Below are 18,399 nucleotides of genomic sequence, written 5' to 3' on the forward strand. Positions count from 1 at the left end.
ACACACACACAAACGCGCACGCACAAACACGCATAAACACTCACACACACACTGCGCTTCCAAGGCTATCTAATGTAAATTAGATTGTATTATTTAATTGAATTATAACCTTTGATAATCATTAATGTTGAAATTTAACCCCCTTTCCTGTAAATGTTGCGTAATGCCTCGACACTGGTAATATAATAAAGTTTACCTTGCTTAGTCTGAAAGATCACTTCATTATATGTTCCCTCAAAATCCATCTTCAAGATTCACATAGTACTTGCTTGTGGTCAAACAAACAGTGGTGGAACCAATAAGAGTCCTTTGAGGAACCGCTGGCTACTACAGACCAGGTTTAGGTGTGACGACTGGTGAGAAAAGCAACTTTTTGAAAAAGCAACAATAATGGCAACTCAAGGGATCAACTTAGAGAGAATATTTCATTTAGAACTGGAGAGAATATTTCATTTAAGAAGATCAAAGAATGGCAGTGAAGTATTTTCCTGATGCAAAACATGTTTCTGCTCTTCTCTTGACTGCGTTCGATAAGGGTGTGGATGTGTCAGGTTATAATAAATCTGCTTGTGCCACTAAGAAATAAGGAAACTGACAGGTCAGGGCTTGAAAATCTCACATGCATAAACTGGTTTAACTGAAACTTATGCAATCATAATAATCAGTAGGTGATTTGAGGGGGGATGCCGTCCCCCTTCTTAACCTGACATCACTCTCCATCCCCTAGTAGCAGAGTGGCCGTGATCAGTGGAGTCAAGCCGGGCATGGCTGCTTTGCGATTCGGCTGCCTGGTTTGTTTTCGACGGAAGCTGCAACAAGCTGCACAGAGTAGATCGCGCCAACAGGAAGTCAGAGACATAGGAATGGCATAGAGTATCCGGCCAATTTTCCCTTTTACCCTGTGCCGACTCCTATTGTATAAAAACGAAAAAGTTGGGCAGGCAAATGGCTCCGCTTCTGAAACGTAGGGTGGAATAAAACCTGTAGCAGATGCACATGTTTATTTTCAGTAATGTTAAAGTTTTTTCAGAGATGAGTTTTTTCAGACAGTAGTAAGTTTGCTATTTATGTTCTTAAACTAAATGTTACTTTTTTTGTGTGTTTTTAGTGTGTCTGTTCAGAACATGGTGGCTTATGTTATGTTGGTAATTGTCATTTTTGTGCTGGTTTATAGTTTAACCATTAGTGAGGTAGCTGTTACATCTCCTGACACCAGCTGTTTTATCCCTCGTTGAAATGCAGCCTGCAGGAGTGACTTTCGCCATTCTGTATTTGTAGTTTTTAAGTATAAGGTCTTCATATCGCACAATATATATGCTGATACCGATATATCTCTTACAAAAAAATAAAATCGGCCAATAAATAAGTCGGTCGGGCTCTACTATTTTGCACAATGTTCATTGTTTGTCCTTCAAGGAATTTAGATGGTAAAAAATTCCAAATAACCCTGCTTGTAGTGTATTGTGAGAAACATGAGAAAACCCTGCCTGAATAAACTCAGTCCACTGCATAAAATTTAAAGGTGTATTTAGTCAATACTTAAATTCAGTTACTCCTCCTTGAACCGGCACCTTATCGTGGTGGAGGGGTTTGAGCACCTGAATGATCCGAGGAGCTATGTTGTCCGGGGCTTAATGCCCCTGGTAGGGTCTCCCAAGGCAAACAGGTCCTAGGTGACGGGTCAGACTAAGATCGGTTCACTCGCCCCTGATGAAAGTCATACTACCAAGGACGTACACGTCGCCCGGATCGGCGTCACCGGGGCCCCACCCTGGAGCCAGGCCTGGGGTTGGGGCTCGCAGGCGAGCGCCTGGTGGCCGGGTCTCTGCCCACGGGACCCGGCCGGGCGCAGCCCGAACGAGCAACGTGGGCCCGCCCTCCCGTGGGCTCACCACTCGCGGGAGGGTTCAGAAGGGGCCGGTGCAGAGGGATATGGGTGGCGGTCGTGGGCGGGGGCCCCGGCGGCCCGATCCCCGGATGGTGACTCTAGCCATGGGGACATGGAATGTCACCTCACTGGGGGGGAAAGAGCCTGAGCTGGTGCGGCAGGTTGAGCGGTACCGACTAGAAATAGTCGGTCTCACCTCCACGCACAGCCTGGGCTCTGGAACCCAACTCCTTGAGAGAGGCTGGACTCTCTTCCACTCTGGAGTTGCCCGCGGCGAGAGGCGGCGAGCTGGTGTAGGCTTGCTTATAGCCCCCCAGCTCAGCCGCCATGTGTTGGAGTTCTCCCCGGTGAACGAGAGGGTCGTTTCCCTGCGCCTTCGGGTCGGGGATAGGGCTCTCACCGTTGTCTCGGCTTATGGGCCGAACAGCGGTGCAGAGTACCCGGCCTTCTTGGAGTCCCTGGGAGGGGTACTGGAGAGTGCTCCAACCGGGGACTCCGTCGTTCTCCTGGGGGACTTCAACGCCCACGTGGGCGATGACAGTGTTACCTGGAGGGGTGTGATTGGGAGGAACGGCCTCCCCGATCTGAACCCGAGTGGTGTTTTGTTACTGGACTTCTGTGCTAGTCACAGTTTGTCCAAAACGAACACCATGTTCAAGCATAAGGGTGTCCATATGTGCACGTGGCACCAGGACACCCTAGGCCGGAGATCAATGATCGACTTTGTGGTCGTGTCATCTGACCTCCGGCCGTATGTCTTGGACACTCGGGTGAAGAGAGGGGCTGAGCTGTCAACTGATCACCACCTGGTGGTGAGTTGGATCCGCTGGCGGGGGAGGAAGCTGGACAGACCTGGCAGGCCCAAACGTATCGTGAGGGTCTGCTGGGAACGTTTGGCAGAACCCTCTGCCGGGGAGATCTTTAACTCCCACCTCCGGGAGAGCTTTGACCAGATCCCGAGGGAGGCTGGGGACATAGAGTCCGAATGGACCATGTTCTCCACCTCCATTGTTGACGCGGCTGTCCGGAGCTGTGGCCGTAAGGTCTCCGGTGCCTGTCGCGGTGGCAATCCCCGAACCCGGTGGTGGACCCCGGAAGTAAGGGTTGCCGTCAAGCTGAAGAAGGAGTCCTACCGGGCCTGGCTGGCCCGGGGGACTCCTGAGGCAGCTGACGGGTACCGGCAGGCCAAGCGTGCGGCAGCACGGGCAGTCTCGGAAGCAAAAACTCGGGTCTGGGAAGAGTTCGGGGAGGCCATGGAGAAGGACTACCGGTCGGCCTCGAAGAAATTCTGGCAAACCATCCGGCGCCTCAGGAGGGGGAAACAGTCCTCCACCAACACTGTTTACAGTGGAGGTGGGGAGCTGTTGACCTCGACTGGGGACATCGTCGGGCGGTGGAAGGAATACTTCGAGGATCTCCTCAATCCCACTGACACGCCTTCCATTGAGGAAGCAGAGGCTGGGGACTCAGAGGTTGACCCATCCATCACCCAAGCCGAAGTCACTGAGGTAGTCCGTAAGCTCCTCAGTGGCAAAGCACCGGGGGTGGATGAGATCCGCCCTGAGTACCTCAAGTCTCTGGATGTTGTGGGGCTGTCTTGGCTGACACGTCTCTACAGCATCGCGTGGCAGTCGGGGACAGTGCCTCTGGACTGGCAGACCGGGGTGGTGGTCCCCCTATTTAAAAAGGGGGACCGGAGGGTGTGCTCCAACTATCGGGGGATCACACTCCTCAGCCTCCCCGGGAAAGTCTATTCCAGGGTACTGGAGAGGAGAATTCGGCCGATAGTCGAACCTCGGATCCAGGAGGAACAATGCGGTTTTCGTCCTGGCCGTGGAACACTGGACCAGCTCTATACCCTCCGCAGGGTGCTCGAGGGTTCATGGGAGTTTGCCCAACCAGTCCACATGTGTTTTGTGGACTTGGAGAAGGCATTCGACCGTGTCCCTCGTGGCATACTGTGGGGGGTGCTCCGGGAGTACGGGGTCGGGGGCCCTCTGTTAAGGGCCGTGCGGTCCCTGTACTGCCGGAGCAGGAGCCTGGTTCGCATTGCCGGCAGTAAGTCAGACCTGTTCCCAGTGCATGTTGGACTCCGGCAGGGCTGCCCTTTGTCACCGGTTCTGTTCATTACTTTTATGGACAGAATTTCTAGGCGCAGCCACGGGCCGGAGGGGATCTGGTTCGGGAGCCAATGGATCTCGTCTCTGCTTTTCGCGGATGACGTGGTCTTGTTGGCTCCTTCGAGCCGGGACCTCCAGCATGCCCTGGGGCGGTTTGCAGCTGAGTGTGAAGCGGCTGGGATGAGAATCAGCACCTCCAAATCCGAGGCCATGGTTCTCGACCGGAAAAAGGTGGCCTGCTCCCTCCAGGTGGGAGGAGAGTTCCTGCCTCAAGTGGAGGAGTTTAAGTATCTTGGGGTCTTGTTCACGAGTGAGGGAAGGACGGAGCGTGAGATTGACAGACGGATCGGTGCAGCGGCCGCAGTAATGCGGTCTTTGTATCGGTCTGTCGTGGTGAAGAGAGAGCTGAGCCGAAAGGCGACGCTCTCGATTTACCAGTCAATCTACGTTCCGACCCTCACCTATGGCCATGAACTCTGGGTCATGACCGAAAGAATAAGATCCCGGATACAAGCGGCCGAAATGAGTTTCCTCCGCAGGGTGGCAGGGCGCTCCCTTAGAGATAGGGTGAAGAGCTCTGTCACCCGGGAGGAGCTCAGAGTAGAGCCGCTGCTCCTCCACATCGAGAGGAGCCAGCTGAGGTGGCTCGGGCATCTGTTTCGGATGCCCCCGGGACGCCTCCCTCGGGAGGTGTTCCTGGCATGTCCCTCCGGGAGGAGACCCCGAGGAAGACCCAGGACACGCTGGTGTGACTATGTCACTCAGCTGGCCTGGGAACGCCTTGGGGTCCTCCCGGAAGAGCTGGAGGCAGTATCCGGGGAGAGGGAAGTCTGGGTGTCCCTGCTCAGGCAGCTGCCCCCGCGACCCGGCCCCGGATAAGCGGAAGAAAATGGATGGATGGATGGATGGATGGATTAAATTCAGTTATTAAAAGACAATTGTAATAGGTAGAGAAGGGAAATAACTGGATAAAATGGAATTGTAGATTTAGAAATGTCACAGTTATGGTTAAGATGTCCTGCAACAATGTCCTTTGGGAGGTGTACATCGGGGCACGGTGGTGCTCCCATTTGGCCATCCCCCCTGTTAAAAATTAACAAATCACCAAGTAAGGGATAATGTATAGAACGGCGGTCACTATCAGGAAAATAAGTCCCGACAGGACGAACCTGTCTGATACATTTTCCCGCTTATTACATGGTTACTTGCCAGCACGAAAGAAAACTTGACACAGTGTGTCTTTTTACAATTTATCTGTTACCGTTCATAGTGTTTTTCAGCAGAGAAATATAGTTCGCCAAACCGATGCCGATTCGCTTATCCCTCTTCGCTGCTTTCCTCTCTTTTTCTTTTCTTGATCGGTGACGACAACTCAGCCTTTTGCCAAGAGTTTAAATCACCGTATGTTCCAAGAATATTAAAGTTAATGTGAAACTCATCCACACTAGTGGCCTAGGAGTACGTTTTTTCAGATATGAAGTAGACTACAGATCAGCTGACGACGCTTAGCAACCGAAGACGCTGGGGTGATAAGTGACCGGACTACTTGCAGAGCAAAGATTTTAGAGTGCGGAGTGCTACGAAATACGTGAATCAGAGGCAAAAAGGCCACTTTCCTTGACAACGGTCAAATATGCTTAGCAGCGGTCAATTATACGAAAATAATTGACCGCCGAACATTGGGAAGGCCCATTCAAGTGAATGGAGCATTCTGAAGCATTAAGAAGAGCCATGTAATAACTAATAATAATCAACACAAGGTACAAAGTCACTTCCACATCATGAGCTGGAACATAATTTCTAAAATAAATGGTCACAATGGAATAAACAGCATTTTAAAACTTACCTGGTCAATATGTGGTAAAGCAGATGTTGCAGTGATGTTTTTATATATACATTAATCAATCATGCACTCATATGTCTCAGATTTAGTGTTCATGCAGTTTAATGTGAAAGACAGTGATGTTTAGTTGACCTAACACACTGGGCTGAGATATTATTGCTCAAGTGTTAGCTTGTTGGCTGAGTAAATTGTACTACTAGCTGTGACTTTGAGAAACTTCACCATAACAGCCATTTCCTCATTGTTAGGTGAGGCTAATTTGCCCAGAATAATTATAGTCTTCAAATCAAACGTACTGAGCCAAAAGTATTGTTGCCAAAAATGTTATCAAAACTCTCATCATCTCCACTGGATTCCAACTGTTGACCTGAGATAGAAAAAGTGCAACACAAAATGACTGAGAAGCTGATTCATACAGCGAAGGCACATTCCAGTCCATCATTTTGGGAACAATTTTTCCCAGATGACTCTACCCATTTTCACCTCGGATTAAGGACACCAATGACCTATGTAATTATTGTAACTCACTGAAGTTCTGTGTGATGTGGGCTTTTGTTAGCGGGACTAAATCTTTGCTGAATTATCTAAACTGATTAGACAGCTGGAGTTTTACATAAATCACTTGTCTGGTGCTGCTTTAAAATTCCCTGAGGAAAAGAGACAAACTCCCCTTTGCCCTCTGTACTCTCTGCTCCAGATGTATGCCTAGGGCAAACAGTTGCACATATCTGAGGGTAGCCCCAGCGGTGCCACCATACCATTTCCCTGCCATATGTGCTTCATGTCCTAGAGCAGGAGCACACACGCCTGCTAAAGGAAGGTTGGAGGCTAGGGGAAGAGCATTTGAGTGACAGAAAGTGTGTAACAGTGTGTAAGCTGCAGTGACAGTCTCTTCACTACCTGTGGGAGTTCAAGCAAAGGAAGGATACGATACATAGTATAGTGTGTCCATCAGTGACATAACACTATACATTTACACACTCACACACAAAACACATATTTGAATGGTTCACTTACTTATTCCATGCTTGTCGGAGCTTCTTGGCGCTGTACACTGTAAAGCGGTCTGTGGTTAGAAGACAACATAACCAAGAATTCAGTTATTGAGCTCATGTACATGTATCTCACCACATTAAGTTACACACATGCTAAAGGCTGATTACATCTAAAAAAAAAACATATAGGCTATAGTTCTAAGAAAAAAAAACATCTGATAGATGACAAAATATCTAAACTACCTAGTAGGATGCATTGTGTTGTGTGTGTTTGTGTGTGGGGGGTTACTGTTTTTTATAATCGCTGCTTGTCATTGTTCTGTCCATTGATTTGTGATGTAGCTTGGTTAGAAACTATACTTCAAAAATTAAACAATAAACATTTGTTTTTTGTACAACATTCGATTGTGCCTCTTTACAGTTTGTCCCTGTAAGCTTTTAGTATTAATGTTTCCAGTGGCTCAAAGGACATGTCCCTCCGATTCCCTAAAGGCTTCTCATTTGAAATATGGAAGCCGTGTGTGCAGCACTGATGGTGCAGGTAATTCCATTGGTCCTTTGCCTTTTTTTAATGTTTCTCACTACGTTGGTCTTTTTCATTATATGAAGTTGGCTATAAAGTAGTAACAAAATTGTTCATAAAAACACAAAACTCACCACAAAAGATTGTGGTGTAAACTCTACCACAGAGGTGTGTTGCATTAGAATAAGTAAATCCTGTTCAAAACCTAAACCAACCAAAATGGCTCAGACAAAATAAATGATACATTGACAAGTATGTTGTTTCTGTCAAAAAAATGATGTTGTTATGCAAAACAGAGCAATCCCTCCTGAGTGAAATAATTATAATTATAATAATAACACTACATGCATGTACCTTTTCAAAGCATCTTTACAGTAAATGGACTGATCTGTAAAGGTTCAATTGCAGTGTCTGAGAAAGCCATGCAAGTGTGCCATATCATTTTAAAGGAATGTAGCCATCATGAAAGTAATTAATTACATGTATACTTTTCCTACCTTGGCATATTAACATGCTGGTAGGCTGTGTCAAACACACCTTTCTATAAGATGACTATGAGACAACAGGCAAACCAATTAAAACATTGGAAATTGTTATTGCAATGCATGTTGTTTTGTATACTAGTTTGCCAAATTAAGGAGTGGCTCATATCATTTCAGAAATGCTGTTGAGAAATAATGTATGAGCTGTGTACTTCTTCTCCATGGCCAGCCCACATTAAATTGTCATAATTTTGAGAATAATTTGGTGAGACATTCTCTCCATATTTCCACAGTTATGTTTATTATGTTAAGAGTGTCTGAGGCTCTGCACTGTTTTCTCAATCTCAGCCAAAACTGCCATGTGGACACACAGTCAGTCTTAGCTGCCAACTGACTGGCTACCACACAAGCTAGTCAGCCACCCAGTGAACTAGCCCGCCTCCCACACTGCCAGCTAATCCTATAGCCAACTACCCAACTGTCTTATAGTTTCAGTCTTCAGCCTGCCAGCTAACCAGCAGTGAGCCCAGCCACTCAGTTGAGTGCCAGGGCTGCTCTGAACTGGCCACAGCTTTCTGGGTAGCAGAGTTTAACGGCTGCCAGCCAGAGTACCCAGAATTAGATGAATGGAGGTCGAAGGAAAGGTAATGACACTTGAATAGACATGATAAACATGAACATGTTTTAAGTGCTAGCAAAACAAAATGTAAGCTCTAGTTTCAAGGTCACTGAAGAGCACCTGGGGTTCCCAAATTAAAACAGTTAAAAAATTGATTTGATATTTGATTACAGAGCAGGTCTATGTACTATATAAATACTAAGTATTATAATGCTCAATACACACAGGGCTGCAGACACAAACTGTGCCTTCAACTGAGCCATCAGGTCTTCTGTCAGGTTGTGAAGTCACAACTGCATAGAAAGCCACACCTTAAGCACGGTCATGGTTGCAAAACCAGCTGATATAGCTGGTGAGTGGTGCCTGCTCAGGCATGTGAAGATTGACCAATCAGAGAAGACTGGGCTTTTTAGGGGGGGGGGGGGGGGGGGGCCTTAAAGGATGCAGGCACTAAAACAGAGTGTTCAGACAGGGGGTGCATAGAGGTTCTGCAGCAATGGATAACATGAGAAAAACAATTGTACAGATTTTCTAGCAGACACCCAAAACAAAAACTTTAAAGAGAAAATCAGCATAATATGGGACCTTTAAAGTGTCTTGATTCTGTTTAGCACAACATACACTCTATACATTCACAACTCAAAATTATACCTAATCTGAAATGGTGGAATTGTCCTATTTCACCAATTATAGGGAGTTGCATTGATCATTTTTAATCTATAAAAAATTTAATCACCTTAACTGAGCTTGGAAAAACTAATTCTCAACGAGTTTCAACTTGGACAGGTTACAAAATAACATTCTGATTTCTCTTGTCTATGATGTATGCAGATTGGTTATAGTTTTCTGTGCGTCTTTGCTTTTATGTTCATTATATAATTATGTATGCAGGTTGGATGGATGCTGTTCAGTCTGGTGTAATATAACTCGAAACAAATGATCATTAAGAGAAACTCTTAAGCACTCTCTGCTTCAGAAAACGGTGATAATAAAGAATCTGTTTAAAGATACACTTGTACAGAATGGAGCATGGAAGCCTGACTAAGTATATCACTAAGTAAGACTGTGGAACAGAGGGAGAGAGCCATGAGAGAAAGATGGCTGGAAATTAGGAAATATCTGTGGAAGCCTTTCATAACCACAAAAATGTGAAAAGATGGCGTAAGTGGGGTCTCTACTCTGAAGTCATGTCTTACAGTTTTTTTCGATTGCTAAGACGCATTGGTCGAAACTGAAGCGACATGTTCAAAACTCTTAGCACAGTCTGCAAAACAGAAATGCATGTGGGCTAAACTGTGTCTCACTTTTCATTGCTTTCAGACAAAGTGCATTCAGTGACCACAATCACTGAAATGGATGAAGTCTTTTCTCATTCACTAGTTCACACCTACAAAACACTATGCTTTAACAGCACATTCTTCAAATGCTAACACACTTTGTTCAAAGCAGTTAAAAACACACTCAAAACAGAATGATAGGGGAAAAAATCCTGGGAATTTCTGCTGCAGCCACATTGAAATCTATAGAAAATTATATCAAAATATTGACAATAAAAATAAATAAAACGAAGATGCAATTCCAAACAGCTGATGGTAGTTTTCAGCTGAAAACTGATTCAGGTGATCTGCGTTTGGCCTCATTAGAAAGCATATACAAAAGGAGTGGCTTCTGATTCTTTTTCCTGTGCAAGTATGGATCAAAGAGCAGCGAGTGAAGTTGGTAGAGAGAGAAGAGCAGCCAGGAGAGGAAGGCTCTTCACACAACCAGCTCTCCTTGCTGGATGCAATGAATGCTAGTTGTGGAGATGTTTCTCCCGAAGCCTGCCAGGGATGGATCAGACATTCAAGAAGATTCTAGGTGCCTTGCCAGAGAAGATATAAGATGTGACGTCAAGGAAAACATGTGGCCGAATGCAGATGACAGGGCTGAATATTACAGTATACATGTGTTGTTTTTTAGTTTTATCTCTTACTATAATTTGTCATTCTAACTTGAAATATAAGATGTATTTGATGTAATGTTCTTTGTTGTTAGTATTTTGTCGTTCCGTTTGTTAAGAGTGATTCTGCGTGTTTCCAAAGTGAGACAATGTGCTAGTGTTTTGTTGAATGAGCTTCTTTTGAGACAAGTATGAAGTGTTTGTTGGTGAGACACACTTCTGGGCATGAGATTAACTGTTGAGCTGAGCTGCATGATGGAAATGCAGACTGTATTAAGAGTTTTGAACATGTCGCTTCAGTTTCGACCAATGCATCTTAGCAATCGAAAAAAACTGTAAATCCAGACTTAATGCACTGTTGTAAAGGTTGGGCTAAAGTCAGAAGTTATTATGAATGTTGAAAAAATATGGTACAAATGTAATGAATCATAATCAGAAAAGTGATAGAGCCACAGTGTTTTAAGTGTGCAGATACAGTGGCTTGCAAAAGTATTCACCCCCCTTGAACTTTTTGTCATGTTTTAACAACAAATGTAAATGTATTTTATTGGGACTTTATGTGATAGACCAACACAAAGTGGAAGGAAAATGATACATGGTTTTACATTCTTTTTACAAATAAAAAACAGAAAAGTGTGGTGTGTAAAAGTATTCATCCCCCTGAGTCAATACTTTGGATAACCACCTTTTGCTGCAATGACAGCTGCAAGTCTTTTGGGGTAAGTCTCTACCAGCGATGCACATATAGAGACTGAAATATTTGCCCATTCTTCCCTGCAAATTAGATCAAGCTTAGTCTGATTGGATGGAGAGTGTCTGTGAACAGCAATTTTCAAGTGTTACCAGAGATTCTCAATTGGATTTAGGACTTTGACTGGGCCATTCTAACACATGAATATGCTTTGATCTAAACCATTCCATTGTAGCTCTGGCTGTATGTTTAGGCTCGTTATCCTGCTGGAAGGTGAACCTCCGCCCCAGTCTCAAGTCTTTTGCAGACTCTAACAGGTTTTCTTTCAATATTGTCCTGTATTTGGCTCCATCCATCTTCCCACCAACTCAGACCAGCTTCCCTGTCCCTGCTGAAGAAAAGCATCCCCACAGCATGATGCTGCCACCACCATGTTTCAGGGTGGGGATGGTGTCTTCAGGGTGATGTGCAGTGTTAGTTTTCTGCCACACATAGCGTTTTGCATTTGGGCCAAAAACATCAATTTTGGTCTCATCTGACCAGAGCACCTTCTCCACATGGATGTTGAGCCCCCCCACATGACTTGTGGCAAACTGCATGGCTTTGTTTCAACAATGGCTCTCTTCTTGCCACTCTTCCATAAAGGCCCCATTTGTGGAGTGCATGACTAATAGCTGTCCTGTGGACAGATTCTCCCACCTGAGCTGGGGATCTCTGCAGCTCCTCCAGAGTTATCATGGGCCTCTTGGCTGCTTCTCTGATCAATGCTCTCCTTGCCCAGCCTGTCAGTTTAGGTGGACGGCCATGTCTTGGTAGGTTTGCAGTTGTGCCATACTCTTTCCATTTTCAGGTGATGGATTGAACAGTGCTCTGTGAGATGTTCAAAGCTTGAGATATTTTTTCATATCCTAATCATGCTTTAAACTTCTCCACAACTTTATCCCTGACTTGTCTGGTGTGTTCCTTGGGCTTCATGATGCTGTTTGTTGACTACTACTACTACTAATAATAATAATAATAAACTTTATTTATAAAGCACTTTTCAAAACACAGTTACAAAGTGCTTTACATGGTTGAACAGGGATTAAAACATTTCAGGACTTAGGCAAACAAAATCAGGCATATTAAATAAAACAAAACTTACATGGAAGAAATAATATAGAAAATAAAAGAATAAAATATCCAATGATAATAGAAGTATGTAGCCCTGGAGGTGACATGGATAGGTTTTTTTTTTATCTCACGAGTGCAACTTACTATCTCTCACGCGCCAGTTACTATCATGCGCGTGCGAGATAGTAACTGGCGCGTGCGAGATAATAACTCGCACTCGTGACTCGTAAGTAAGATGCAGTGGCACTCTGGCTCAAATGAATGAATGAAATGAACGTTGTGGTGTTAACTCAACAATGATGGGACGCTGGAATCATGAACAAGTGCCGTTTACTTCAACAACTTATACTGTAACATTGTTCTCAGTAGCAGCGTCGTATCGTACATAGTCGCCATGTTGTTGCACTCTGACCTCTCTACGTGCAGCGTGTTAACTATGACCTGTCTTATACAACAGCGCCCCCTTGTGGTATAAAGAGCAATAGTATATCTGTTTTATATAATAACAGAAGACAACAAACGTGTTTAGTGTACTGTGAAAGCCGAGAGAATGTGGTCTGTGTGAGAATGTCGTGGAAATTGAAGGTATTTTAGTAAATGTAGGTTTTCTGTAACAACTTTCAGATGAATATGATACTATATGCACCTGCATCCATTGTTAATCGTTTGTCCTGACTGCCGGTTGTGACTGCTGCAACGTTATTTCATAAATTAATCATAACCAAACTACTATTACCTTGACAACTCCTCCATCATCATGGCTAGCATAATAGCCATTAAAACACCTATTAAAATGGCTATTAAAACACCTGGACACTCATCATGGATCATCAAAATACCTGTTACATGTACCTCTTACCGTTACACAATAACAATAACACACTTTATTAACTTTAATTAATTAATTAATCAATTAAAATTCTGAGATGGTCTCGATCCATGATAATAAGACTGCATTTAACTGACTGCACTGTTTAATTACATCAAAATGCGCTTGAATTAATATCTCGCACATGCGAGATACAGTAAGACGCGCGTGCGAGATAGTAAGTCGGGCGCGCAAGATACAGTAAGACGCGCGTGCGAGATAGTAAGTCGGGCGCGCAAGATACAGTAAGACGCGCGTGCGAGATAGTAAGTCGCACTCACAAGATAAAAAAAAAAAACATCCATGTCACCTCCAGGGCTCCGTATATAAGATATAAGCATTGTCAATAATAATAGACAAACAGACATGTTGAAAATGAAGCAGTGTGCTTAAATTAGTAAAATGCTTCTTTAAAAAAAGGAGCTCTAAGAAGTGATTTAAAAGATGTTACTGATTCTGCAAGTCTCAGACTCTCAGGCAGGGAGTTCCAGAGCTGAGGGGCCTTGACTGCAAAAGCCCGGCCACCTTTAGTCCTGAGCAGGTACTCAGGAACACCAGAGCCGTGCCTGAGGATCTGAGGCTGCGCCCTGGCTCATAGGGGAGTAGCAATTCAGCAATGTAGCTGGGGGCTGAACCATGAAGTGCTTTAAAACTGATCAGTAAAATCTTAAAATCAATTCTAAAACTTACTGGCAACCAGTGAAGAGAGGCTAAAACAGGTCTGATATTCTCATGTCTTCTAGTATTTGTTAAAAGCCGGGCAGCTGCGTTTTGTACCAGCTGAAGGCGTGAGATGGCTTTTTTGCTCAACCCTGAGTACAATGCATTACAATAATCTAGTCTGGAAGTAATAAAAGCATGGATGACCTTCTCAAGATCAGGCTGCGAGAGGGATAGTGATAGAAACATAACTGGACAATGTTAGCTATTTGTTTGTCAAAAGACAGGTTGCTGTCAAATGTTACACCCAGGTTTCTGGCTGTAGATTTGACATTTGAAGACAGGTTTCCAAGATGATTCTGTAAAATGGGGATGGACTTGGGGGGACCGAAGAGAATTATTTCCGATTTGCATTCATTTAACTGGAGAAGTTTTTTGGACAAACAGCGTTTTATGTCTGACAGACAAGATAAAAGATGATTGAAATTGCCACCATCACCAGTTTTTAATGGGACATAAATGTGTGTGTCATCTGCATAACAATGGTACTGGATTTTGTGTTTATGATATCTTCCAGTAGTAGCATGTATATAGAGAATAACAAGGGGCCAAGGATGGAGCCTTGGGGAACACCACAGGTCAAAGGGGCCACTGATGAGGAGGCATTGCCCATAGCTACTGAGAAGGACCTGTCTGATAGGTACAATTTAAACCATCTTAGAGTAGTATCCCTGATGCCGACCCACTTCTCAAGGCGATTCAGTAGGATTTAGTGATCCACAGTGTCGAAAGCAGGGCTCAGATCTAGAAGAAATAAAAATGAGCAATCACCAGCATCAGCTGTAAGTAAAATGTCGTTTGTGACTTTGATTAGGGCAGATTCAGTACTGTGACGTGGACGGAAACACGATTGAAATTTTTCAAAGACATCATAAGTATTCATAAAAGAAATCGGCTCTAAGTGAACAGTCTTCTCTAAAACTTTTGATAAAAATGGTCATTTAGAAATAGGTCTAAAATTTTTGAAAATCAGTAGGGTCAAGGCTCGGTTTTTTAAGAATTGGGTGCACTACTGCATGCTTTAGGCAGGACCCAGAGGAAACAAAAATTGGAAAAGATATCTCAGTAGTGTCTCATTTTTTTCTCCTAGACAACTATGAGATCTCTGTGAGACCAAAGTGAGGCTGTGGCTGATTTCTCCTGTTTCTCAATTGTTTCTCCTGAGAAACAGGTGCAGAAAATCTCCACTTGGGCTCCCTGTAAGTTTCAAAGGAGATCTCATCAAGCTCTCAATGAAGTTTCAGAATGTCTCCCCAGTGCTGGAAAGGAGCAAGGTTTCAGCGGTAAAGTCTCAAGTCTCACCTATTGTTCCTATGGAATTTTAGGAGAAACAAATGAGAAATGTTTGAGACCAAAAAAGACTACAACGAGACTGAAATGAGAACTCTCATTGAGCTCCTTTACGGCTCCATAGCCATAAAGGAGCAAGCTTTGAGCAGTAAAATTTTCCTCTTGGGAGGGAACGCAACCAGTGGACAGGATATCAGGATATCAGAGTAAAGGGGGGGGGGGGGGGAATACTTTGGCACACCACACTTTTCTGTTTTTTACTTGTAAAAAAAATAATTAAACCAGGTATCAATTTCCTTCCACTTCACAATTATGCACCGCTTTGTGTTGGTCTATCACATAAAATCCCAATAAAATACATTTACATTCGTGGTTAAAACATGACAAAATGTGGAAAAGTTAAAGGGGGTGAATACTTTTGCAAGCCACGTCACTGTAGTAGTCAGCTCAGAGGAGGTCAGTGCTGTGGACACACAACCAGCAGGATGCATTCACACTGATGCAACACTGCCATCTGCTGCTTACTGGTGCCTCTGGACTGAATTGGATTATATTTTACATTTGTATTATACATTTATCATACATGATTGTGAAAAAGGCCATAGTCAAAACTGTGTTATTGTTTTTTTTTTTTTTAAAAACCCTAACCCTAACCCTCAGATAATAAATATAAAGCTATTGGAATATTGCAAAGATTTATTCAAGGACTTTGATTCGACAAATTATTTTGTTTTACAAAGAATAATACCCATCCAGTGAAATCCTAAAGTTGATATTCAGTTTTGACAGTAATCTTATTTGTAAAGCTAAAATCGGAACAACTGAACACCTCTTTCCTGTGTTCACTGACAAGCTCCATTAGTGGTAACTGAAAAGGACAGTTAAAAGATAAATAATGTGTCACTGCATTTTACATGTGAACTGTGGTGAAGTGTATTTTACTTAAGAAAAAATCAAACAGAATGAAAATTAGTTTCTAAATAATTTTTCCTAGAAACATCTGGTGGGCCAAACTTAGGCCTGTGGGCCGCACATTTGGCATCTTTGCTCTAAACCTTTTATTTGCTTTGAATACTGGGTCTCCTCAAACATCATTAGTCTTTTTTTATGTGTATTTTTTTTTGGCCTTTGGCTTTATTGACAGGACAGTTGAAGACATGACAGGAAACAGGTTGAGAGAGAGGGGGAGCCAGCCACCCAGACATCATTAGTCTTTGACAAAATAATTATTCATCAGATTTTCAGACTCATTTTAAATGAACTCTGAATGAACTTTATTATCTACGATGACATAATCTTCAGAAAAGCTTCTTTTAATCTGGGTCGAAGTTCGACTTCAATTGCATTTTTGAGTATTACCAGCAGATCAATATTCCATTACATGTGAGGTGGTTATTTTTTCCTCCAATTTGATCATTGAAAAAAAGTAATTGTTCATAATGTGCATGTATCGACTTTTAATCAATGCACACTGTGATTGTGCTTCTACTGTCATTCTGAGGCTTTCAGGTGCTTTACCAGCACTACCAGGTTTTACCAGATCATCTGTGGTAACATCTCACTCTTCCTGCCTTTGTTTAAAGTGCAGCCATAACATCATCAAAAGCCCTAATGAGCTCCAAGAGGGCATAGCTGCCCTGGCAGAGCTGCCACCCCCACCTCTGCTGCTGCTGCAGTAATAGAGTACTCTTAGCTGCCCTTTTGGTACATTTTTATTGAATGTATCAACAAATCCCGATAGTTCACTAGCTCTGGTGCTCAATGTTAGCATGCTCCCAAACATGTTGAGTAACTAGATTTCATGGCTTCATTGAAAAATGGTATGCTAAAGTGTTAACATAGAGGATGCTGTTATTCAACATTGTGTAGGCTGAAGTGTAAGCATAATGCCTAGTGTCATGTAACATTGCATAAGCTAGTGTGTTAGCTTAGCCTTACACGTATTATTCAACCATGTTATGCTAAAGCGTGAACTAAAAGCATGGTAATAATCAACATTGAGACTGTGTTAGCATTGAGCCTATAGCTCAAATTTTCATAGTTAACACTTTAAGATACATGATGGTCTTGGTGAGTGAGAATATAGCATGTACTTTAGTTCTTTCTAGCTATTTCTGCAGTAATATTCCAAGTCCATCTCATGGTACATGAAGCCTACAGTATTTACTAATTTTACCACCGATACTACTTTTGAAGCATCAATAGCATCTCAACGGGCTCCATCCATGTATATGATAGCATGGATAAAGTAATCCATGCTATCATCAGACTTTATCATACCAAATTATGAGGGACAGCCGACCTTATCATTGAGCATTATGTTCCATAAATGTAGGCTCCATGCTCCATGCTTTTAGCTAAGATTTAGCCTGTCAAAAATGTTTAAAGAACAAGGCTCCATGTCCACACTTTATCAAACTGTATAAAGTGTTGAGTAAAAATTGGCTCCATTCTGATGCTTTAACATTCTGAAAATTTGACTACCATACCAACTATATAATATATTTGAGTTTACTAAAATGGGCTTCACACTAAACCTTAAGCCTACGCCTTGTTCTTTATTTTGGTCTAGGCTCAAATATGATTCAGATCAGCGAGGATTAAAGAAGTTAGAAAGGAATACTGTCATTGTGAATAACATCATGAAAGGTCTCACCTGGTTTGAAGTGAGGCAAAGAGTTCACGCCAGGCCAGGAATCCTCGGATGGAGTGCCGATGACCTGAAAAAATACAGAACAGAGAGGAGAAAGTGAAGATAAGCCTCTCAGATAAACTCCAGCAGTTTTCTATCAGTAGATACCCATGTTCCATCTGTGCCTTTCTGGTTTAGAGGACAATCATTTGGGGGAGTTAGCATGACAAGCTAACACTTCAGAGTGATCATTAACAAAAAATAGTGATGACCAATTAACACTGAAGATGGAAACAAAATAATGATTTAAAAAAATCAAAGCATCAAAAGCCAGTTAGTTGTCATTTATTTTATCACAATTATGATTTAATTTGATTAAAATTCCAATGGCTAGCATAATAGCACAGAAAAGTACAGCTCTAATAGAGAGACAGAGAGACTCTGCAACATGATGGCTATATGACAAACTTGAACTTCCAGTATAAAGTCATTCCATGTCCAACAGAAATGATTAGTGCATCTGTTATGGTGAGGCCGGCTGAGTTCTCACGCACACAGCTGAGGTTTATGATGACAGAACCCAGAGCAGCGGACATGCCTTCCACATGATCCATCACAGCTAATTAGCATAATAGTTTCCAGATTGCCCAGTTGTCTCTGATCTGTAGCACACTCC

The 18,399-nt window shown here is 43.2% G+C and overlaps 1 protein-coding gene across 3 annotated transcripts in view; it reads right to left on the reverse strand.

The window, feature by feature from the left end:
- cdk14 (cyclin dependent kinase 14) overlaps positions 1 to 18,399 on the reverse strand; it is a 485,271-nt gene that overhangs the window by 94,803 nt on the left and 372,069 nt on the right. For all 3 annotated transcript variants that reach the window (XM_030394396.1, XM_030394398.1, XM_030394397.1), the window contains 2 exons: positions 17,748 to 17,811; positions 6,869 to 6,917 (listed from right to left, as the gene is read on the reverse strand). In XM_030394396.1, the coding sequence (XP_030250256.1) occupies positions 6,869 to 6,917; positions 17,748 to 17,811 (113 nt within the window). The remainder of the gene's footprint in view (positions 1 to 6,868; positions 6,918 to 17,747; positions 17,812 to 18,399) is intronic.

The sequence above is a fragment of the Sparus aurata genome, chromosome 17 (genome assembly GCF_900880675.1).
Source record: "Sparus aurata chromosome 17, fSpaAur1.1, whole genome shotgun sequence".
NCBI lineage: Eukaryota > Metazoa > Chordata > Actinopteri > Spariformes > Sparidae > Sparus > Sparus aurata.